A 23,240-nucleotide genomic window follows, 5' to 3' on the forward strand; every position below is an offset into this window, starting at 1 on the left:
CATAAAACCCGAATAGCAATTGTAAGTTTGGCTATTCCGCGGCTTGATCTGTTGATCGGCTCCTTCACCAGTGTTCACCAGATCTTTCTTAATCGGTATTCTGTCCTTGAGAAAAGAATTTCTTGTGTAATATACAGGGATTATGTAGACTCTATATAATCATAATGAAAGTTCATAGTCAATGGGAACTTACTGAAACGAACATCTATAAATTAATTTTAAAAAATGTCGTCTCAGTTTCTATTCAAAATAAGTTGTGAATTTGTTTCTAATTTACCCTGTGAATAATAACCAATTAATTATAACAACACACGGACGACCCACAGGTGTAGTGTCATCTATGTAAACACCCAATTAACACCTCCATGCCAGCCGAAGGCCTTCACTGTTTCCAGGTAAGTCAAGACAGATCAATTTTACGCTTGATTGGCCATGGCGTGTATACACGCGCAATCAAAACTTCGAGAGATAGAGAGTAAAATTCAATGAAATATGTGTAACGGGACCCAGGTCTACTAATGAGTTTTAACATATTTCTATGCTCAAAATAATTTTTGTAGCGTAATTGTGACTTTCAAAAATTTCATCCCCCCTTCTTCAATCTTTGAAGTCTTATATCTCGAAAAGTATTTGTGTTCAAAAATTATGTACGCGCACTTTTTTATTGGATTATGTCTCTAAAATTCATATCTCAAATTTGGGAGTCTAGACAATAAAATTAAAAATGTTTTTGGCTTCTTAAGAATTTTCAGTTTTCCTTTAGTAGAAACCGGAAGTGACTATTCCGGAAGTTGTTCTTGTTTCACGCACGAGAGATTTTAATTTGCTATTTAGTGGTTACACAAAAATATACCTATTCTCAAAGGTACTCCCTAAATGCTGAACGATAGAAGTGTTCAGTATAATAATAATAATAATAATAATAATAATAAACAAGACGAAAACAATAGGTCTTTTCGACAAAAGTCGAAAAGCCCTAATCAATGATAATGGTGTCGTAGGGTCAATGTTTTATAAGGGGGATAATGTCCAAAGTCATTTTTTTTTTGCTTCAGTATATAGTCTTATTTGAATAACAAAGCAAATTCCAGGGGGCGGGGGTCCACTCTCCCTAGCCACTCCCTGCCCGTGAAATTACAATTGATCTTGTGACACCAAAATAGATTTTTTCCCCATTTGACTATATACAAATTTTGCTTCTTGTATTAATTAATAATGTCTGTCTGTTTGTCTGAAGAAATTTGATCAGTAATTTGGCTTAAATTTTGATCAGTAGGTGCTAGGGCTTTCATGCTTAACATGTGTATTCAATGTGAACTTTTAACAGGTATAAATATGTTTGACCTTGACCCTAGAGTTTGACCCACTTAAAAAAAAACTTTAACCTTGGCAATTAACTTTTGAACAGGAAGTACCAGGGATTTCTTATTTCACGTGTGTATTCCTTGTGACAAGACTTTGATACCAACAATTTTAACCCTTTGACCTTGACCTTTGAGTTTGCCATACATTTGAGAAACTTCAACCTTCGCCATAAGCTGCCATACATGGGCATCAGTGTTTAACAAACACATCTTGTCTTCATTATTTTTAAGTGGCGTTGTCTCCATATGAGGGAAAAATTCCAGAGAGAGATGTTTTCACAATAAACAAACAAATTACTAAAAATAACATAAAACATGAGCATGTTGGTTGTATCTCTTGTTCTCCCTTGAATCAGAACTGATTATATAAATATTTTAAAACAATAATTATAAGATTTGAAAAGGTTGTGCATCTTAAAATTGACTAAGTTCCGCGATTGATTTAGCTATAAAAGTTTACTACCTTTATTTTGCTACTTAAAACACCTTGATTAATTATTTTCAATCATACTGTTCTCTGAAATGTTCAGTTTTTTTTTCAATAATGGATACATATGTCATACATTTTCAGCTTCTCCAAAAATTGCATGAAAAAAAAACAAAACTTTTCAAATACTGTAACCATGATAATCCTTTAAAATAATTGTGAATCCTACATTTTTAGCTCATTTGAGCTTTTCTGGTTTTCTTATCACATTACGTCTGTCGTCCATCTGTTTGTCTGGAAAGTTTTTACATTTTTAACTTCTCTACAACCACTGGGCCAATTTTAACCAATTCACATAGAAATATGTACATCTGTATGTCAGTCTGTCAATTTAACCTTGGTCATCACGGTCATATCTATTAAATGTGAAGAGACAAGGCATTTGTATTAAACATACCATGTATTAGTATTTACCTGTGACAATGGCATGATTTTTTTTACTAATGACCTTGAAGTTTGACCTACTTGCAAAAAAATTACATTGCTTTAAATTTATCATTTTGGTAGAATTCATATTATACATGCATGTATATTATTACCTATGATAAGACCTTTCTAAATAAATCATGACTCGGTGACCTTGACTGAAGCTTAACCTACTTTTCATAAATGTTGCATTTGCTTATAACTTTTGATTGAGAAGAGATATGACTTTCACATTTGACATGAACATTACTCATAAGAATTGAAGATTTTTCCCAGGATGCTATGATTTTTTACCCTATGATGTTGATGTTGTACCTAATTTTCAAAATATTTAACTCTCCTAAAAGATGAGGCTACTGATTTGACCCCCCGTGGCAAAATGAAAATACCGAAACCTTACTACACATCTACATGACACCACCAACCATCTCCCAAAAGATGATTAGGCTGCTGAGTAAAATGTAGAAGGAGTTAAAGGAAGAAGGGGCTTTTAGCATAAAAAACATAATTTTTCGACACTCATTTGATCCCCTGGGGCAAAATCAAAATTCCGAAACCTTACTGCACATCCACATGACACCACCAACCATCTCCCAAAAGATGATTAGGCTGCTGAGTAAAATGTAGAAGGAGTTCAGTGAAGAAGGGGCATGGGCCTTTAGTCACCTGAGCATTATGCAACAAAGTGAAAACTTGATTCATGTTTTAAGCCAGATGCTATGGCATTCACAATTTTGAAAGAGGCACCATTGATCATCATTACAATACACTTAGCAGTTGCTTAGTTTGCAAAATAAGGGAACACAAAATGCATTTCAACTAATCAGTAATATTCAGCAATAATCAGTACCTTACTGAACCCCTGACCCTTTGGCCACATTCAAACCATTCATTCATTTTCAGTATATAAGACACCACCTTGAAATTCACAATTCATGGGCCCTCTATCATAACCAATAAGATGATTCAGGCTGGAGCAGAGAAGAAAATTTTTAAAATGTATTTTCACTATATAATCAATAGAGCCCCACCATAACACCAGAACCCCTGACCCTGGGGCTATAAAATTCACAATTATGGAAGAGGCATTCTTGCTCATCATAACTATGTACTTAGTTAGTTTATTTATTTTAGGAGCAAAGGAGAAGATTTTCAAAGAAGAACCCTGGGGCATTATTATGGTAGCACTCTTGTTTATCATAACTATGCACGTAGTTAATTTATTTAATACCCAGGAGGAGAATTGAAGATTTTCAAAGAATTCATGTATTTTCACTATATAATCAATAGAGCCCCGCCCTAACACTAGAACCCCGACCCTGGGGCCAAAAAAATACACAATTATGGAAGAGGCATTCTTGCTCATCATAACTATGCACTTAGTTAGTTTAAAATCAGAGAAAAGATTTTCAGAGAATTCATGTATTTTCACTATATAATCTATAGACCCCCCCCCCCAAACCTTACCCTGGTGCCAAAAAATACACAATTATGGAAGAGGCATTCTTGCTCATCATAACTATGTACTTAGTTAGTTTATTAAATACCCAGGAGCAGAGAAGAAGATTTTCAGAGAATTCACGTATTTTCACTATATAATCTATAGAGCCCCGCCCTAACACCAGAACCCCTGACCCTGGGGCCATAAAATTCCCAATTTTGGTAGAGGCACTCTTGCTCATCATAACTATGTACTTAGTTAGTTTATTTGATACCCAGGAGCAGAGAAGAAGATTTTCAAAGAATTCATGTATTTTCACTATATAATCAATAGAGCCCCGCCCTAACACCAAACCCCTGACCCTGCCATAAAATTCACAATTTTGGTAGAGACACTCTTGCTCATTATAACTATGTACTTAGTTGATTTATTTAATACCCAGGAGCAGAGAAGAAGATTTTCAAAGAAATAATGCATTTTCACTACCTAATTATTTAGCCCCGCCCTAGCACTAGAACCCCTGACCCCAGGGCCAAATTTCACAATTTTGGTAGAGGACTCATTGCTGATTCAATCATGCAAACAGTTTGACTGCTTGATGTCCAGGAGTAAAGAAGAAGATTTTTAAAGATTGCATTAATTTTAGTGGTTTTGGCCCCACCCCTCAGGCCCCAGGGGGGCAGGGATCATGAACTTCACAATTTTTGTTCCCCTTCACACATAGATGCTTTATGCCAAATTTGGTTGAAATTGGTTCAGTGGTTGCAGAGAAGAAGCTGAAAATGTTCAAATGTTAACGCACAACGCACGACGCACGACGCACGACGACGGACGAAAACGGATAGCAATAGGTCACCTGAGTTTACTCAGGTGACCTAAAAAACGTCATTTTCCGATCCCCATTTGACCCCCCGGGGCAAAATCAAAATTCCGAAACCTTACTGCACATCTACATGACACCACCAACCATCTCCCAAAAGATGATTAGGCTGCTGAGTAAAATGTAGAAGAAGTTCAGGGAAGAAGGGGCTTTTAGCATAAAAAACGTCATTTTTCGAACCCCATTTGACCCCCCCGGACAAAATCAAAATTCCGAAACCTTACTGCACATCTACATGACACCACCAACCATCTCTCAAAAAGATGATTAGGCTGCTGAGTAAAATGTAGAAGAAGTTCAGGGAAGAAGGGGCTTTTTGTATAAAAAACATCATTTTTCGACCCCTATTTGATAACCCGGGGCAAAATCAAAATTCCGAAACCTTACTGCACATCTACATGACACCATCAATCATCTCTCAAAAGATGATTAGGCTGCTGAGTAAAATTTAGAAGGAGTTCAGGGAAGACGGGGCTTTTTGCATAAAAAACGTCATTTTTCGACCCCCATTTGATCCCCCTGGGGCAAAATCAAAATTCCGAAACCTTACATGACACCCCCAACCATCTCCCAAAAGATGATTAAGCTACTATGAAAAATGTAGGAGGAGTTCAGGGAAGAAAAGTGTGACAGACGGACGGACGGACATAAGTAACAACAATATACCCGAACTTTCTTTAGAAAGTGCGGGTATAACAACAGATTTTGAGGCAAAACTTCCTCTGAAGCCCTCGGTTAATACCTCACCTGGGGTGCCAGGAGCTCCCTGGATCGGTATATTTTTCAAAATTCAATTAACAAAAGTTTACAATAGAGAGAAAAAAAAAACATGGTTATTTATCATTACTGATATTTCATTTTCAGAAAAAGACATAAATATTTCATTGAAAAATATTTCATATAAATAAATATATAGATAAAATATCAATTTAATTACAACGTATATAGAAAAATAAAGATTATAGTTCATCTGCTAACTTTTTTAAAAGATAGTAATTAGATTTAACACTTTTTGCACTCTTTGCTATTACATAATACTGATACAAAGACGATTTTAAAAAAATTAACATTGCATTTGCATTTACTATTTTGTTTTGCAACCTACATTTCATTTTATACTTACCGGGGGTATATATTTTGTATCCCACAATTGATATGACATTATTAAGAATCATTGTTGTGTTATTGAACTCATTATAAAATCCTACAACAATATGTTTCCAGGATAGATTTAAATTCAATACTTGAGATATTTTTTCCCATACTCTTTTTGAGTCTGTACATTCAAAAATTAAGTGTTTAATATATTCTACTTGTCCGCAAGATGTACAATTTTTTGCCACCTCTTTATTCCATTTACTAACATGAAAATTACAATTCAGTTGGTTGTGTAAAAGTTTAAAATTGAATTCTGCTATCTGTTTATCAAAGATATTTAGTATCTTAGGCCAAAGTTTTTTTTTTTTTGGTTTACGATTTTTTGACACAAAAATATGCGTTGGGCGGTCGAAAAATAAAAATAAAAATAATTTGGAACCTTGACATATTTTTTTCTCCAGTAGCATTGAAATGTATTCAGATGCCTTGTTACTGTTGATGGTTTTCATTCTTCTGACTTTCAAGTCCGAGTTTCCATAATAGACACATTGCACGGGTAAAATTAAGTGAATCTGCTATTCTCTGGTCAACCTTTCCACATATGAAAAAGTTTTTGGAAACTCTGAAAGTCATGGACTGCTTTCACAACAAACTTTTACCTTAAGATACGTGTGTCCAGGGACCAATAATTTATTAACCAAGACCCAAAATTTAAGGAGACATTTCTCCATCAAAGAAATTTAGGGAGAAGTTTTGAAATTTAGGGAGATTTCTTGGAGCGTATGTGGCACACATTAATCGTTATAAAACTATTTCATTGTTTATAAATTACAAACATTTCAATAATTTTTCTGTTTAAACATTGCATTTAAAATGATTTAATAAGAGAAAAAGAATCTTAAAAGAAATTTCCCCCAATTACAAGGTATATAAATATCTAGAAAAAATTAATAAAACAACATTGACATTAAATAAAATTTACTACTATGTGTACTACAATTAAAATGTAAAAGTTTCTTATCAGATTAATTGTTTATCAAACATTTTTTTTTCATTTCTTACATAGTAGCACAACCTTAAACTTCTAAAATTTCTCTTCTCATTAGATTTCCAGACTTCTCATTAGATTTCCAGACTTTTGGCATAGTCATAATTTTGTTAATTTCTCTTCAAACTTTGTTTTAAATATAGAATTCATTTTCTAATAAAAGTTTTGACGCACTTCTGCATACCGATTGAACTACACTTATGTTTATCGGATCCGATGTGTGACTTCTTAAGAAGTTAATAACTTCACAATTTAACAGTAAAAATATGTCTGTATTTACAGCATGAATTAATTATTTGACAATAAAAAGATCTAAAATCTTCCCCAACATCTTTGGCATGACATCGATTGCTGTCCAGCTGTTTTGCGTCTTGTGTATAACTTGTAACGATGGACTTTTTCATACCCGGAAGTGTAAAATCTAGAGGAGTTCTGACGGAGTATTCGATGCATTGGTCATTAATAGTACAGAAACAGTCTGTAAGCGAGTCGCCCCCTAGGTTGGTCCTTGCGCTGTCCCGCCATGTGGTTTGACAATCTGTGTTGTAAATTATAAAAACTGTCGTTTGGTCGAGAAAATTTCGGATTAAGAGTCCAGTTTCTAGAGTCAGACACATTATTTTTATTTTTGTAAATAGGGAAAAATAGGGTCGGCGGAATCATAAACCAAGAGAAAAAAAAAACTTTGGCCTTAGCTGTATAGATATTTTTCCATTGACCATTCATTATATTGAATTCTTTTGACCATTTAGTTTAGAAAGTAAAATTTTATAATAAAATCCCGATTTTTCAACTTCTGGGTTTTTATTTTTCCCTTGAAAATAAAAATACGGGTTTTATATATTAGTGTTTTTTACATTACGGTAATCTATATTTAGTTTTTTAATCGCTTTTTTCATGATAAGATATTCACACAAGTAATTACTCTTTGATTCAATGATCTCTTTTACTTCTGTAACATTTTTCATACCTTCTGTTGTAAACAGATCTTTTACATATAAAATGCCACTTCTTGCCCAATTTTTTAAGTATAATGGTTTGTTATTTTGTGTAATGAAACTATTAAACCATAGGTTTTCTGTTATTTTATTTCATGGTGATGTTAACATTTTACGCTCGTTAAAACTACAGAAGATTTCTTTATAAAAATTTGGGAATTTATTTAAAATATTGAAATCAGTCGGATTTTTTATATTGCTGTGTAACATATATTCAAAGTTTATTCCATAAGATTTTAAAGCGTTATCTAGGAAAATTCTAAGTGAGGAATTTTTATTATATAGTCTTTTGATCCATCCCGCTTTTACGCTTTTAAGTTTGCATTCTATATCAATTAGACCAAGACCGCCTTCATTTACTGGTCTTATGAGTGAATTCCACTTAATTCGCTCTCTCTTATTCCACAAAAAATTGTAAATAATTTTATTAATTATTTCAATTAAAAATGCTCTGCTAGTTTGAGAAAAGAAAAACTTTCAATTTGATAATTAATTGACATAGTTTGTTGTGCTACATATGAAAAGCCTTGGGAAAAATATCTTGAAACTTGTGAAATTATTATTTTAAACAAGAGGCCCATGGGCCTCATCACTCACCTGAGAAACTTTAGTGATGCAGTTCTTTACCAGATTTCCCCTCTTCTTACATCTATTGTGGACCCCTAACCCCTTCGAACCCCCATCTTGATTTTAATTTAGAATCTACACTACCTCAGGACCCTTCCACATAAGTTTCAGCTTTCCTGGCCCACTGGTTCTTGAGAAGAAGAATTTTAAAGACTTTTCTTAATAAAACTAGGACTCCCTATTGTGGCCCCGCCCTACCCCTCAGGGGTCATGATTTTAACAATTTAGAATCTACACTACCCCAGGACCCTTCCACATAAGTTTCAGCTTTCCTGACCCACTGGTTCCTAAGAAGAAGATTTTTTTAAAACAATTGTTCCTATATATTTCTATGTAAAACTTGAATTCCCTATTGTGGCCCCACCCTACCCTGGGGGTCATGATTTTAACAATTTAGAATCTACACTACCCCAGGATGCTTCCACATAAGTTTCAGCTTTCCTGGCCCACTGGTTCTTGAAAAGAAGATTTTTAAAGATTTTTCCTATATTTTTCTGTGTAAAACTTGGATTCCCTATTGTGGACCCTCCCTAAGCTCGGGGTCATGATTTTTACAATTTAGAATCTACACTATCCCAGGACCCTTCCACATAAGTTTCAGCTTTCCTGGCCCACTGGTTCTTGAGAAGAAGATTTTAAAAGATTTTTCCATTATATTTCTATGTAAAACTTGGATTATCTCCCCAAGGAAGGAGACCTGGCCCTGTATTTTAACAATTTAAATTCCCCTTCACCCAAGGATGCTTTCTATCAAGTTTGGTTAAAATTGGCCCAGTAGTTCTTGAGAAGAAGTTGAAAATGTGAAAAGTTAACAGACTGACGGACGGACGGACAGCTAGACAGACGGACTGACAACCGACAATGGGTGATCAGAAAAGCTCACCTGAGCTTAAAATCAGTATAAACTAGATATCATTGAGATGGTGGCCATCTCAAAGGGCCCCGCTTTCAACAATGAACATGAAAATGTAAGGTAGATTAAAAGGGTTTAATTTAAAGAGGAACATTTGTGTTATACAGTAAAAGTCATTTAGTACGACTTCACGGATATTGCGAATTAACAGATATGTATCGAAGTTATCTTGAATCTCCAGTTATATAAATTTACTGGAATTAAAGGGAAAAAATTATGCACCAAACAAAGATTTTAAACAGAGAGGCTAATTCTGACCATGACCTAGAAACTTCGACCAAGGTCATTGTACATCCATTGACCAGTGGAACTCTGTGAGTGAAGTAATAGCCAGATTGGGCCAAGGAGAGAGAAGATATGCTCCGGACAAGGATTTTTCATAAAATTCTGCTATGACCTTGACCTTTGACCTAGAAACATGGTTCAAGGTCACTGCACACCGGTTACCCAATGGCACTCTGTGGGTGAAGTATGAGCCAGACTGGGCCAAGGAGAGAGAAGATATGCTCCGGACAAGGATTTTTCATAAAATTTTGCTATGACCTTGACCTTTGACCTAGAAACATGGTGTCAAGGACACTGCACACCAGTTACCCAAAGGCACTCTGTGGGTGAGATAATAGCCAGATTGGGCCAAGGAGAGAGAAGATATGCTCTGGACATGGATTTTACATAAAATTCTGCTTTGACCTTGATCTTTGACCAAGAAATATGGTTCAAGGTCACTGCACACCGGTTACCCAATGGCACTCTGTGGGTGAAGTATGAGCCAGATTGGGCCAAGGAGAGAGAAGATATGCTCCGGACAAGGATTTTTCATAAAATTCTGCTATGACCTTGACCTTTGACCTAGAAAAATGGTTCAAGGTCACTGCACACCGGTTACCCAAAGGCACTCTGTGGGTGAAGTATGAGCCAGATTGGGCCAAGGAGAGAGAAGATATGCTCCAGACAAGAGATCTCGGACGGACAGACGGACGGACGGACAGCTAGACGGACGGACGGACAGACTGATCACTATAGGGCGCCCCCCAAGTGGGGCCCTAATTATATTTTAATTCCTGGCCAGTTTTCAAAGGTTAATATACTTGTTAAAAGTAATGCTCTGCAATATGATAACATAAGCTGTGTCTGTGTGGAGGACCTTAAGGCTGAATTTAATAGGACAATCATGCTATAGATACCTTTTAACATAGTAATATTCATTCATCTTTTTTTCTGATCATTGGTCTTCCTCTTCCAAAATGAAGTGAAAGCTAGCTTGGTTTAATTTTTTTTTTTCAATTTAAATTTTAAGATACAAGGTTAATATATTTTTGATAACCCTTGTAAATATTTATCTTCAGTAAATCAGTTGAGTATTTCAAAATAATTGAATCATTTATTGTGATATCTACATGTATTTTCCATTAAGTCGGGAGAACCACACATTTTGATTTTTTTCGTTGGTTGGGGATTTAAAAGCAAAACTTTGAAAATACCTGCTGCTATTTACTATAGCCCATACTTATTTAAACTAATCCCTATTGTAAAAGGAAAAGGTGTTTAAGGAATAAAAAAAAACTTACTGTAAAATCATATATTTTTGTGGGGTCAAATTTTCGTGGTTTGAGTAAAAACTTTTGGTTCGTGGGGATTTGATTTCATGGCTGAAGAATTCTTGAATAGTTATATATATAACATTTTACATGTCGTGGAGGATGAATTTGTGGGTCTCTTCATACCTCGAAAACAACGAAAATTTGTGATTTCACAGTAATCACTGACTTCAAATTGGCTTAAACATTTTTAAAAAGTATTAAAATCATAAAAACAAACATTTCCAATCTCCTATTTTTGTGTATACATGTTACGTAAATTTTTAACCGAACCAAACCGAATTCCGGAATTCTGGATCAGTGCACCGAATCGAGTAGTATGAACCGCAGTGCACCGCACAGCCCTAACAATAGATGGCTTATTTTTGCAAATATTAATGTCAAATCAAATGACTAACTTCACACAAGACTTCTCACCAAATTTTTTAGCCGATTTGGGTCACTTCCAGTCAAAAAAAAGTAAGCTGTAAAAGAGTGGTTTATTTAACAAAAATCAACATAGATTTCAATCAAAGGTACAAATACAGATTGACATTATATTTGGTCGGGAGGTTTTCTTTTTAAGGAATACAATATTTTTATTTACCCATTCTACAAGCAGTGCTTCTGAAAATCGGACAGAAGACCTACAGTCGCACCTGCTGTTACGGCCACCCTTAATCAGTGGCCACTCCTCATGATTGGCCAGTTTCAATCCCACCCGTTCATTTTTTCACTATATTTTAACTCATTTAAGTGGCCACATGTCTAACGTGGCCAGTGGCCAGTGTTTTTAGGTCCCGTGCACTCAACATGCCTGTTTTCAGCGGCCATTTTGTCTGTTTTGTCACATGACTTCCATCTGGCACGTGATCGCGTATCCTCTGGAAGCCAAACATGAACAGCTGATAATGAGTATTTACCGATAATTGCGGGTGTAATTTGAATTCTGTCAGGATTTAATGATTTAATTAATATTGTTTACAAATATTTTTTTGTTCTTTATATACGAAAAAAAGTTGTTGAACAGCTGTTGAATAAGTTCATGATATAAACTCAATACATTATAAAATCTTATAATTTCGCCCGAGGTTATCAAGTCAAGTAGTCAGTCTCGTGCTATAAGCCTATAACCCAATTATTTTATATAATACATATCTAGAAAAACTAAAAAGCTTTGCACAGCATCTGGGAAATGCTATTTTGTTAGAACATGTCATGATTTCATATGATGTAAATTCTATGGCTGTTAAACTGTTAAAATTACCAACACAAAACTACAACAACAATAACAAAAAACTAATTATAACAGATTTCTTTAATAATTCATGTGACTTAACTTCCTGGTCGCAATTTTTTATTCCTTGGTTTGAAACCTGGAATAAGAGGCCACCTGTCTTATGTGACCAATTTGTCGTTCTCCCACAAGTGGCCTCTTAAAACAGGTTTGACTGTACTTTTTGCTCTGCAACGAGGTCAGCTCTAGTTAATCCTATTTTTTCTTTTTAAATTAAGGAATCACTGTCTAGTTAGGAGGGTATATCAGGGCATCAACAATAGTGAAAACATGGCATAATTTGCATAACGGGCGAAGCCCGTTATGCTTAAATTATCCCATGTTTCCAACTATTGTTGATGTCCCTGACATACCCTCCTAACTAGACAGTGATTCCTTATATTTCCATTTTTACTTGAAATAACAATCTTAAAATAAATCGGAATACCGTCTAATTTAGTAGATTTGAAATGCACGAGGCATTTCATGTTCTTTTCTATTGCCCCGCCCCATGACATCAAATTTTACTATAAAAAAATAGTCCCATAAAACACGAACCAAATTTATTGATTATTTAGTTACTGTAGCCAGATACCAAATCAGATACCAAATATCAACATTTATAGAATAAACAACAAAAGAATTTTAAAATATGACCAAAGCAATCTTGTTAACTTTAATTATATATGTGACCTAGATTTAGGTTGTCGGAAGCACGAAAACGTGTATAGGCCCTAGGACACTTCTCCGCTGCCATATTGAATGCAATGTTCCAGTTGATGAAATGGGAGTTGGTCAGCATGGTCAGGAAACAGATTTGTGTGGATGTTAAAATAACATGGGAAGTTGAGTTGAAGTTGACTTAATAAGTCAGATGGTAATGACTGAGGGACGATGTCTGTATCAGATGATGAAGTTCAGATCGATCTATGTGGCGATGCCGTTTCTCCACATGGTTCAGATGGGCTGTTTACCATGTTTATGGAAGTGAAGTTCTCGATCTCGCGAGTCCCCAGTGGTAATGGACTTGGTGACTTGCTTTTGATCCGGAGATAATTCATTATTTATTTTGTTTGTAAAAATATATATCATATATAATTACTAAGAAAACAATTAAACAAAACATATATTTTTTCTTCAATGTATTTATACGCCAGTCATGTACCATATGTATACATACAGGTTGAACTTTGACCTTTCAGTAGTATTTCCTTATACAGAAATTTACATGCCACAGGAATCACGGAGAATAAACAAGATTTACTTTTGTAGTGTTTATCACAGGAAAAACAAATGGAAATGGAAATATTATTTGTTCACCCATTGTGCCCCTCCCTACCTCTTAAGGGTCATGACTAAAAAACTCCCTACAAAGAACTATATGCGGTATTAACCAACATTTGCCCCCCAAAATCAAACTTTGATGGGGTAATATTTAATTAAGTCCTTAAACAGGGGAGTATATGCTGACTTCAAAGCACTGAATAATTTCATAAGTAATGACGTCATATGTACGTAATGACGTCACAAATATGACGTAAATTTCAGTTTTTTATGAATTTTGCAGAAAAATGTACATATTTCGTCGATATTTTAAATAAAAGTCACCGAGCGCATGTGTGTTCAGGATAAATATTTTGATATAATGTGTAGAATGATAATATCAATGAAATATGTCAATATTGTTCCTGAACACACATGCGCTCTATAATTTTAAAGCTTAAATTGTTGAAATTTTGTCCATTTTGTCCTCTTTCTGAAAAAGGATATAAAATCGGACTAGTTTGTGACGTCATAAAAACAGAAATTGTGAATACACTGCTCTGGAACTATAGTATTTTCTGTTAACTTATATTTCTCGTACAATTTATTGAATTCAGCACATTTCAGGAAGTTTTCAAAATTTGACTTTTGTGGGGGCAAACATATGCAATATACCGCATATAGTTCTTTGACTGACCATGCTCAGGCAAGCTCGAATTGAGTTTCCTTATCCTAGGGAAATAAAAGTTGCTCTTCCTTTTCAATCTGCTATGTGCATACTGAAATTCTAAGAAGCTCACTATGCTCTCAGTCAAGTGATAGATGAAATGGTAATTTAAAAGAAAGTTAGTTTAGCATCGCAATTTATGTTGATGTTAAAAAAATCTAGTTTTCTTGATCTGTAAAATCAGTTTGTTTATCCTACTTTAGTAGACTCGTATGTCAAACATGTATACCTGACATAGAGACACTGGTATCCTCCTGAGTTTTTTCGACAAGTCCTGCTTTCTCCTGGTCATGCAGTTTCTCTGACATTTTTTCCAGTTTATCCTGGAGTTCCCTGATCTTCTTAGTGTCAGATCCCCCTCCTCTCAATGGCAGTTTGCTTCCTTTAGATAATTTCCTGTGGATAAGATTGATTAGTAAATAGTGTAATTTTTAACAAGAGGCCCATGGGCCACATTGCTCACCTGAACATGCCAGCTAGGAAAAGGCACAAATCAGTTCAGTATTGAAAAGTTTACTTGGTGGGGAGACTTGAATTTTATTCATCTTGAGGATGCTTCCATATCAATATAGCATATAACTTTGCTGTTAATGAGAAGAATACTTTAAAAGATTTTCTTCCTTTATAATATATAATACTTTGTAAAAATTGGATCCTCCTTTTCTGGCCCCTCCCTACCCCCAGGGGTCATGATTTGAACAATTTGGAATCTTCATTACATGAGGATGCTTACATGTCAATATGACCATTCATAGCTTTCCCTATGTAAAAAAAAAGTCTAAATTTCAGAGAATGTGTACACAGTTGAAAGACTGCATAGATATTGCCACCTCAGAGAACTTGTTTGTAAGAATCAAAATGACACTTAATGTCATAGCTTTATTAATGACTATGCAATCACAATTAAGAGATTAACATTTCCAAGTTTCATTTTTATTAAAGAAGCAAATCGTCTATGATATCAAAACATAGGTAATCAAAGATTACGAAGCTCACCTCGACGAATGTTAATCAGTTTAAGTAATGGAAATCTCACATCATATTTTCTTAATATTTAGTATTCATCCCAACAACAATATTCTTGCAAGTTGTGTTTAACCCCTTACATGGCATATACACATTTCTACACGTGTAGCGTGAAAAACATGTATAGTGTTAACAAATATTCATAACTTTGTTAATACTGCAGATATCAAGGACTTCAAGTTCATTCGGATTGATCTGTTCCCAAAACTTTAACCTGGTCTCTTGTATGGAAAATATAGGTCAGATCCAGCATCCGAAGCAAGTCTGATAGTGTCCATCCTTAGATGCATCATCCATGCAAGTTTGGTTTAGCTAGGGCTTATAGTTACTTCAGAATGAAAATGTAGGTCAGATCCAGCATCTGAAGCAAGTCTGGTAGTGTCCATCCCTAGATACATCATCCATGCAAGTTTGGTTTAGCTAGGGCTTATAGTTACTTCAGAATGAAAATGTAGGTCAGATCAAGCATCTGAAGCAAGTCTGGTAGTGTCCATCCCTAGATACATCATCCAAGCAAGTTTGGTTTAGCTAGGGCTTATAGTAACTTGGGAATGAAAATGTAGGTCAGATCCAGCATCTGATGAAAGTCTGGTAGTGTCCATCCCTAGATACATCATCCATGCAAGTTTGGTTTAGCTAGGGCTTATAGTTACTTCAGAATGAAAATGTAGGTCAGATCCAGCATCTGAAGCAAGTCTGGTAGTGTCCATCCCTAGATACATCATCCATGCAAGTTTGGTTTAGCTAGGCTTATAGTTACTTGGGAATGAAAATGTAGGTCAGATCCAGCATCCGAAGCTAGTCTGGTAGTGTCCATCCCTAGATACATCATCATTGCAAGTTTGGTTCAGGTAGGGCTTATAGTTACTTGGGAATAAAAATGTAGGTCAGATCCAGCATCCGAAGCAAGTCTGGTAGTGTCCATCCCTAGATGCATCATCTATGCAAGTTTGGTCCAAATAGGGCTTATAGTTTCTGTGGAATGGACCTGCTCCAAAAACTTTAACCTGGTCACTCATCTGGAAAATGTAGGTCAGATCCAGCATCCGAAGCAAGTCTGGTAGTGTACATCCCTAGATGCATCATCCATGCAAATTGGTTCGGGTAGGGCTTATAATTCCTTGGGAATGGACCTGCTCCAAAAACTTTAACCTGCTCCAAAAACTTTAACCTGGTCACTCATCTAGAAAATGTAGGTCAGATCCAGCATCCTAAGCAAGTCTGGTAGTGTACATCCCTAGATGCATCATCCATGCAAATTTGGTCCAGGTAGGGCTTATAATTCCTTGGGAATGGACCTGCTCCAAAAATTTTAACCTGCTCCAAAAACTTTAACCTGGTCACTCATCTAGAAAATGTAGGTCAGATCCAGCATCCGAAGCAAGTCTGGTAGTGTACATCCCTAGATGCATCATCCATGAAAGTTTGGTTCAGGTAGGGCTAATAGTTACTTGGGAATGGACTTGCTCCTAAAACTTTAACCTGGGACGCCGACGCTAACGCCGACGCAGACACCGGCGCTGACGCCGGGGGTATAGCATAAGCTCATCTCGTTTTCGTCGAGGTGAGCTAAAAAGCAGTTGAAAAGCTCTCATCACTACGTATCAGCCTATGAAGTTTGATAAATATATCTTGAATGGTTTCATTAAAACTGAGCCAAACACTATTTTTAAGACAGTTGATGTCAAGGTCAAAGGAAAGGTTTAAGTCAAAAAATGTTGATGCAGTTGCATAGCTCTAATCAGTATGTATCAGAATAGTTTCTTTGAAACTGAGAATTACACAGAGCTAAATGCAAAGCACAGCAGAAGGAGCATATTCCACTGATGACGTGATATGGCTGCAGCCATATGTTCCCCAAGGAGCAAACAGGAATGTCAAACTAGTCAATCTAGAACCAAGCACAACTATACAGTTTTTTTTATGGGTGATCTGTACTCTATAGCTCTCTGGCCTGTTGATAGTTTACTCTGAAGAGCTTCTGTTCTGTACCTATTTAAGATTGTCCCTATACGCAGTCAAAATATCAATTTTTTTTACTGCAAATGTACATAGACTCATAAGACCTGACACTATAAGTTGTTGTTAATTTAATCATTAGTTGCTAAATAAGGCCTTACTTATCTTTTTTTTTCATTCTATGTAATATTTCAGCACATGTGTTACTAACGTAAGTTTTAATGCAAAATAAAATACCCACCTGATATCACTGGCCAAATTTTGAAATTCTTCATTTTGGGCTTTCAATTTATCCAGTTGTCGTAGGGTTTGTTTGAGTTCTCTCTCTAAAGCTAGATTACCATCAGAGGGTTGAAACATTGTGTTGGACATGTAGATCATTATAAGTAGCCATAATGCCAAAAGAGCTACAATCACCTTCCAGGCTTTCATTTTATTAAATATGTAGCAAATGCATTACCTGAAAAATAAAAATGGATAAGTCTTTTAGCATCCTGATAAAACAAAGCAAATAATTATATTAACTGATGTAAATGAATTGGTTTTGAACTCCCTGGCTTTCTCTGGTTGACTTCATCTTAAGGTAAGAAACTTTTACCATACATGTAAACTTTTAAATTTACAATACATGCCATCTTTCAGGATAAAGGCAGGATTCTCTTAATTTTACCATTTAATCAAGCTTTCCCAATTTAGAAAAATTACACCCTAAAATTTCAGTCCACTTTTCATAGTTTCCCAAACACCATATTTTATCAGTTGGATCGTAATGAATCATTTAGCTTTAAGGTGCTTTTAAGGTATTCAATCCCTTATAGCAACAAATTCAATGAAATACATATAAACAGATATGTAGTTTGAATACTTGGTATAGACATAATTCCCATATATTACTATAAGCATGTAATGGTGGGATTGTGTCCTTATTTATGACCTTGATTTTTGGTGAAAGATATTCTTTTTATTTGAATTTTTATTAAATAATAAAAAAAAACTTTTCCCCAAAGACTTCAATGCAATCTTTGTTAATTAACTACTGCTTAGTTAATGAAATTTTTTAAACTTTCTCGCAGGCAATCCTTTTCTACTTTAAAATGCTTTAATTTAATATCGGAGTATTATGAAGAAGTACTTGGTGGACATTTAATGGCAGAGAATTTGGTCCTCATAGCGATGGCAATCTTTCACTTTAAGGACATAAAATTAACTTAGGAGAAAGAATAGTGTAAAATTTTAAACTTTTTGTGGATCAAAAATTTGTCAGGAAATCACTCTGATGAGAGCAAACAGTGTTTGCACAATTTGCATAGTGAGCTCTATTGAGATATTGTGCACAAACGGAGAAAATTCGTGTTGAAATCTACACATTGTTCTCAGAAATTTTTAATGAGTCCAAGATCTGTTTAATAACTCTTAACTCCCAATTAATCCTTTGTGGTGAAGGGTAATTTAAGATGGGGGTTTAAGCACAGCAACGACTTACTTTTAGAGGATTTACAAACATTTACTCCATATTTGTATCATCATTAAACATGTCTTTGAATCTGAAATTATATTTTCAAGTATTTTTTATTTTAAATATATATATTCAGATATAAGTGGAGAAAAAAAAAACCCATAAAATACATCATCCTGAAACAAAATACTTATGTTTCAGACCATTGTCTCAAGCCACAGTTAGGAGTCTGCTTATATCTATCTCCTACTGGCATGCCTGCTTGATCAGTCATGAATTGTTGTTATCTTAAATATTTACACTTATATGCTGTGACGTCATGTTCAAACAACGACAATATTTGTTTCCATTGCAATTAAAATCAACAACTGATATCATCAGTTAACAAAAATATTTCATTTACTGCAATCAGGTATAGAAAGATTGCATCAAAGTTAATTTTACAACTATGCTTTACTAGCATTGGTCAATATTTAAATGAGCTACGAAATATCTCTTCTTATTCAACCAAGGCCAGAGAATGGGAGAGTATCATACATTTTGGCTCTGATTTTGGACAATGGTTTTAAACTGCTTTTTTGTTCAACCAATGACAATATTTGTTTCCATCGCAATTGAAATCAACAACCGATATCATCAGTTAACAAAAATATTTCATTTACTGCAATCAGGTATAGAAAGATTGCATCAAAGTTAATTTTACAACTATGCTTTACTTGCATTGGTCAATATTCTAATGAGCTATGAAATATCTCTTCTCATTCAAGCAAGGCCAGAGAATAAGAGAGGATCATACATTTTGGGTCTGGTTTTGGGCAATGGTTTTAAACTGCTTTTTGGTAATGCAAATATCAACATACACACTGTACTTTATCTTTTGTGATATCACCATCTACACATTCCAAATGTCTAATGCAGTTTGAAGGGGGAGGATCTAAAGTAAAACCTTAATAGGTATTTAATCCACTACTTTGTCTGCTGTTATGGTTAATCAAAGGTGAAAGTGGAGATGATCTCTCGAGGTGGACAATCAACGGTCACTTAAATATTGTGAGGATGGCCGAAACCAGTTATATTTCTAAATGTTGCTCTAAGATAGTGTGCATCAGATGACAAAGTGCGGAAAAATTAATGTAATGCACAAAAATTCCATGGAAAAATGGTGACCCAATTCTCAGAAGTTTGAATATTTTTTTTACGAGTTTTAATGAAGTAAGGTAAACTTATTCATGACAGTAAAGCACAACATTCTGCCTTTCAACTGACAAAAAAATTTTGGGTACTACTAAACAGAGTATGCTAGAGTATGGTAGAGTACTTTAGATATGCTGGAAAAATTTGTTGCTTAATGCAATTAGATAGTTTATATTGCAATATTTGTTTGAAATTGTTTCAAATATTTGTTTTTTAGTGATAATTTGACAAGAAAATAACATTCATGATTCAATACAGTCATTTAGGGTATTCCAAATCATCCCGCATTTCGTGACACACGGTTATTTTCCTTATTGCTATATCTTATACGATACATGCACACTTGTGACAACCAAACAGTCATAAACAACATGATTCAAACTTAATACATACAAAAAATAAAGAGGTTAATTTAATGCGTTAATTTAAAAAATAATTAATTCACTTGACTTTCTATCCTTCTTGAAGAAAATGCCCGTGTATAAATGTTGCAGAATATTTCTCATCGATGCCGTGACGTTGTTGGTGGATGAAACCTAGCATATTAGGTATTGATAAAAGGGAAATTTTATGAGCTTCCACGAGCATTAATAATTTTTTTAATACACCTCAAAAATGTAATTGTTACGACTGCATTTGTGGCCCCATACAGTTTGGGGTATTTCGAATCACGTATGTGCATCACTGCGGCAGAGTAAATTGCACACGCCGCATACTTGTTATATGTCAGATATTTTTGTGATATCGGTTTTCTTTAAATCCAAGGGTTATGTAACTTATGAACTGAGAAGTCCGTGATGAGTTAATGAGTAGCGATGGTATACACTTGACCAGTGTTGATCCTTTTATCATACATATACAAATATGGATTTGCACGCATATACATGTACATGTACACATACATATACATATGTATACTTTGCACGCATGCAGTGATTTATGTCATATTTAATAACTGTGATATCTAAACGAAGCTGGTTTTATTCCTTTTCACACATTCTTTTATTATCATCATCATTACATGTATGATCTTTTTTCGGTAATTTGTAGAACTATATGATATTTTCGATGTTAATTGTTTTGTATTGAAATAAAATCACAGGGGCTAAAAATTGACATAATTATATCAACAGGACAACAATTTACAGTAATGTAATTTTTGAAACCCTTATTTTCTTGGTATTATTGCTTTTCAGCATGACCTGCTTCTATGAAGCTGACTATAGCATGTATAGAGGTAAGGTTATAAAGATAAGCTTGTTCTATAAAGTAGATCTGATTTTTCACTAAATTGGCTTTCCTTTGATATCAAAAAACCATTTGTAAAGTTTTTAATAAAATCGTCTGCAGTCAAAATGAAAAAGCTGATGCGGAATACCCTAAATGACTGTACATTAAAAATTATTAACACCCAGATCTCGATTACTGTTTTGTTTCAGACTTACTAATTTCAAATAAATTTGATCAAAAATTAGATTTATTGCATTATGTAAATATTTTTCCACATTGACAGTGAAACATTTCAACATGTTCAAGTTAAATTAGATCAGTATCAAGCAGTACGGTACACCGTAACCTGAAATCAAAAATTGAAATAACTCCTAAAATAAGAAAAACATACAAATTTTGTTCAAAACATATATTCATTATGTTAAACTAAAGTAGAAAAACATACAAAAAGCAGTTTCATTGCATTAAATTATAAAATTTTATCAACATACTCTAAAGTACTCTACTCTGTTTTAAAAAGTAGGACCGAAAATTTTTCATGGATTTTTTAAATAAAAATCAGTTTTCTGAATTCAGAGTTTGAAGCGAGGCACCGAGGAATTAATGACGGCTCGTTAGGTCCCTTCTCCCTTATTTATACTATATACATGTACCCGATTTTGCTAGGACTGTCTCAAGTCCCTGTGGCCAGTGTGGGAGCAGGCCCCTGTTGAGAGACGGACTGAATAGTCCAATCCACACTTTTCAAAAGTTATGTCCCTTGGCCACCATCTTAGGGGATAAACCCATACAATCCACACAGTAGCCTTTGTAGTTTTCAGGTTTGTAACTTCGTCATTTGACTTTAAAAAAGCTTTGCCTTTTGTGTATCGATTGCCCCAAGATGGGGCTACCCACACATTGAAAGAAAAAAAATTAAACACAATGGATTTATCACAACACGCCCAAATGTTTGGTAGCATAAAGAGGAGAAATGATGTTTCTTTCCCTTTTGACCTTTTGGTTGACCCCGCAAACGGTCCTACTAAACAGAGTACGCTAGTACGATAGAGTACATTAGAGTATGCTAGTAATATCTTATAATTTAATGTAATTAAACTACTTTTTGTATGTTTTTCTACTTTAGTTTAACAAATTGAATATATATTTTAAATAAAATTTGTATGTTTTGTTTATTTTAGGAGTTTTTCAATTTTCGATTTCAGGTTACGGTTTATCATTTGATTCCGATCTATTTAACTTGAACATGTTGAAATGTCTCATTGTGAGTGTGCAAAATATTCACACATGCAATTAATTTAATATTTGATAAAATTTAGATGTAAGTCTTTAGTAAGTAAGTCTGAAACAAAATGGTAATCGAGATTGGGGTATTAGGCCTAGTATTCTTCAAGGCGTTGAATTATGGATGTTATTTTCTTGTCAAATTACCGCTAAAAACAAATACAGTATTTGAAACAAATATTGCAATACAAGTTTATATTATATTATAATAATGTTTAATCAAGTTGTACATACATAAATAAAGAATTTAATTGCATTAAATAACATAATTTTTCTAGCGTACTCTAAAGTACTCTATCGTACTTTAGCGTACTCTGTTTAGTAGACACCCCCCCCCCCCCCCCCCCGCAAAGGGAAACAACTTTTGCAAAGTGTGGATTGGACTATATCTGCGTTCCCCCTAACGATCGCACCCAGATTACATTCCATCCAGTTTCGATTTGGATACCCTAAATTTATACTCAGTAGTAAGTACATATGGTAAATATTCCCTCTTATGAATACACACCATCAGTAAACAAAAAATAAGTTCAAAATCGTACTGAAACAGAAACCTCAGTCGTGTTACTCTGTGTTAATTTAAAGCTTGAAACAGGCTATTTGGAACGGTGTCCAGTCAACTCGTACACAGACCGAGTCGTACACAAACCAAGTCGTACACAAAAAGTCAACTCGTACACAAATCAAAAGTCAACTCGTATACAAAATCAGAAGTCAACTCGTACACAACGTTTTATTTACAATTGTTAGGAATTATTTTTATATAAATAATGTATATTCTAAAAAAATAAAATAAAATAAGGACAAAGAGAGGTGTTAATCTTTAAAATTGTTGTTGAACATTTTAATAACTTATCTTGTTAGGTCTAAGGAATTCAAACAATTATTGTTAAACCAACACATGGTACAAGCGCGGTGATTTCTTGGATCTGCGACAAACGCTAAATTACGATACGCTCCTAATTT

General features: G+C 34.5%; 1 protein-coding gene across 1 annotated transcript; it reads right to left on the reverse strand.

Moving 5' to 3' along the window:
* Window positions 1–14,354: 14,354 nt before the first annotated feature.
* Window positions 14,355–22,871, reverse strand: LOC134256512 (uncharacterized; the record flags this gene model as incomplete). Its single annotated transcript, XM_062739148.1, has 3 exons — window positions 22,783–22,871; window positions 17,352–17,570; window positions 14,355–14,521 (listed from the first exon to the last, which is right to left on the reverse strand). Coding segments are annotated over exons 2-3 (358 nt in total), but the record flags the coding sequence as incomplete, so codon positions are not given.
* Between the last annotated feature and the right edge of the window lie 369 nt (window positions 22,872–23,240).

The sequence above is a fragment of the Saccostrea cucullata genome, unplaced genomic scaffold, assembly GCF_032062105.1.
Source record: "Saccostrea cucullata isolate Sc308-1 unplaced genomic scaffold, CSIRO_AGI_Scuc_v1 ctg90, whole genome shotgun sequence".
Lineage (NCBI taxonomy): Eukaryota > Metazoa > Mollusca > Bivalvia > Ostreida > Ostreidae > Saccostrea > Saccostrea cuccullata.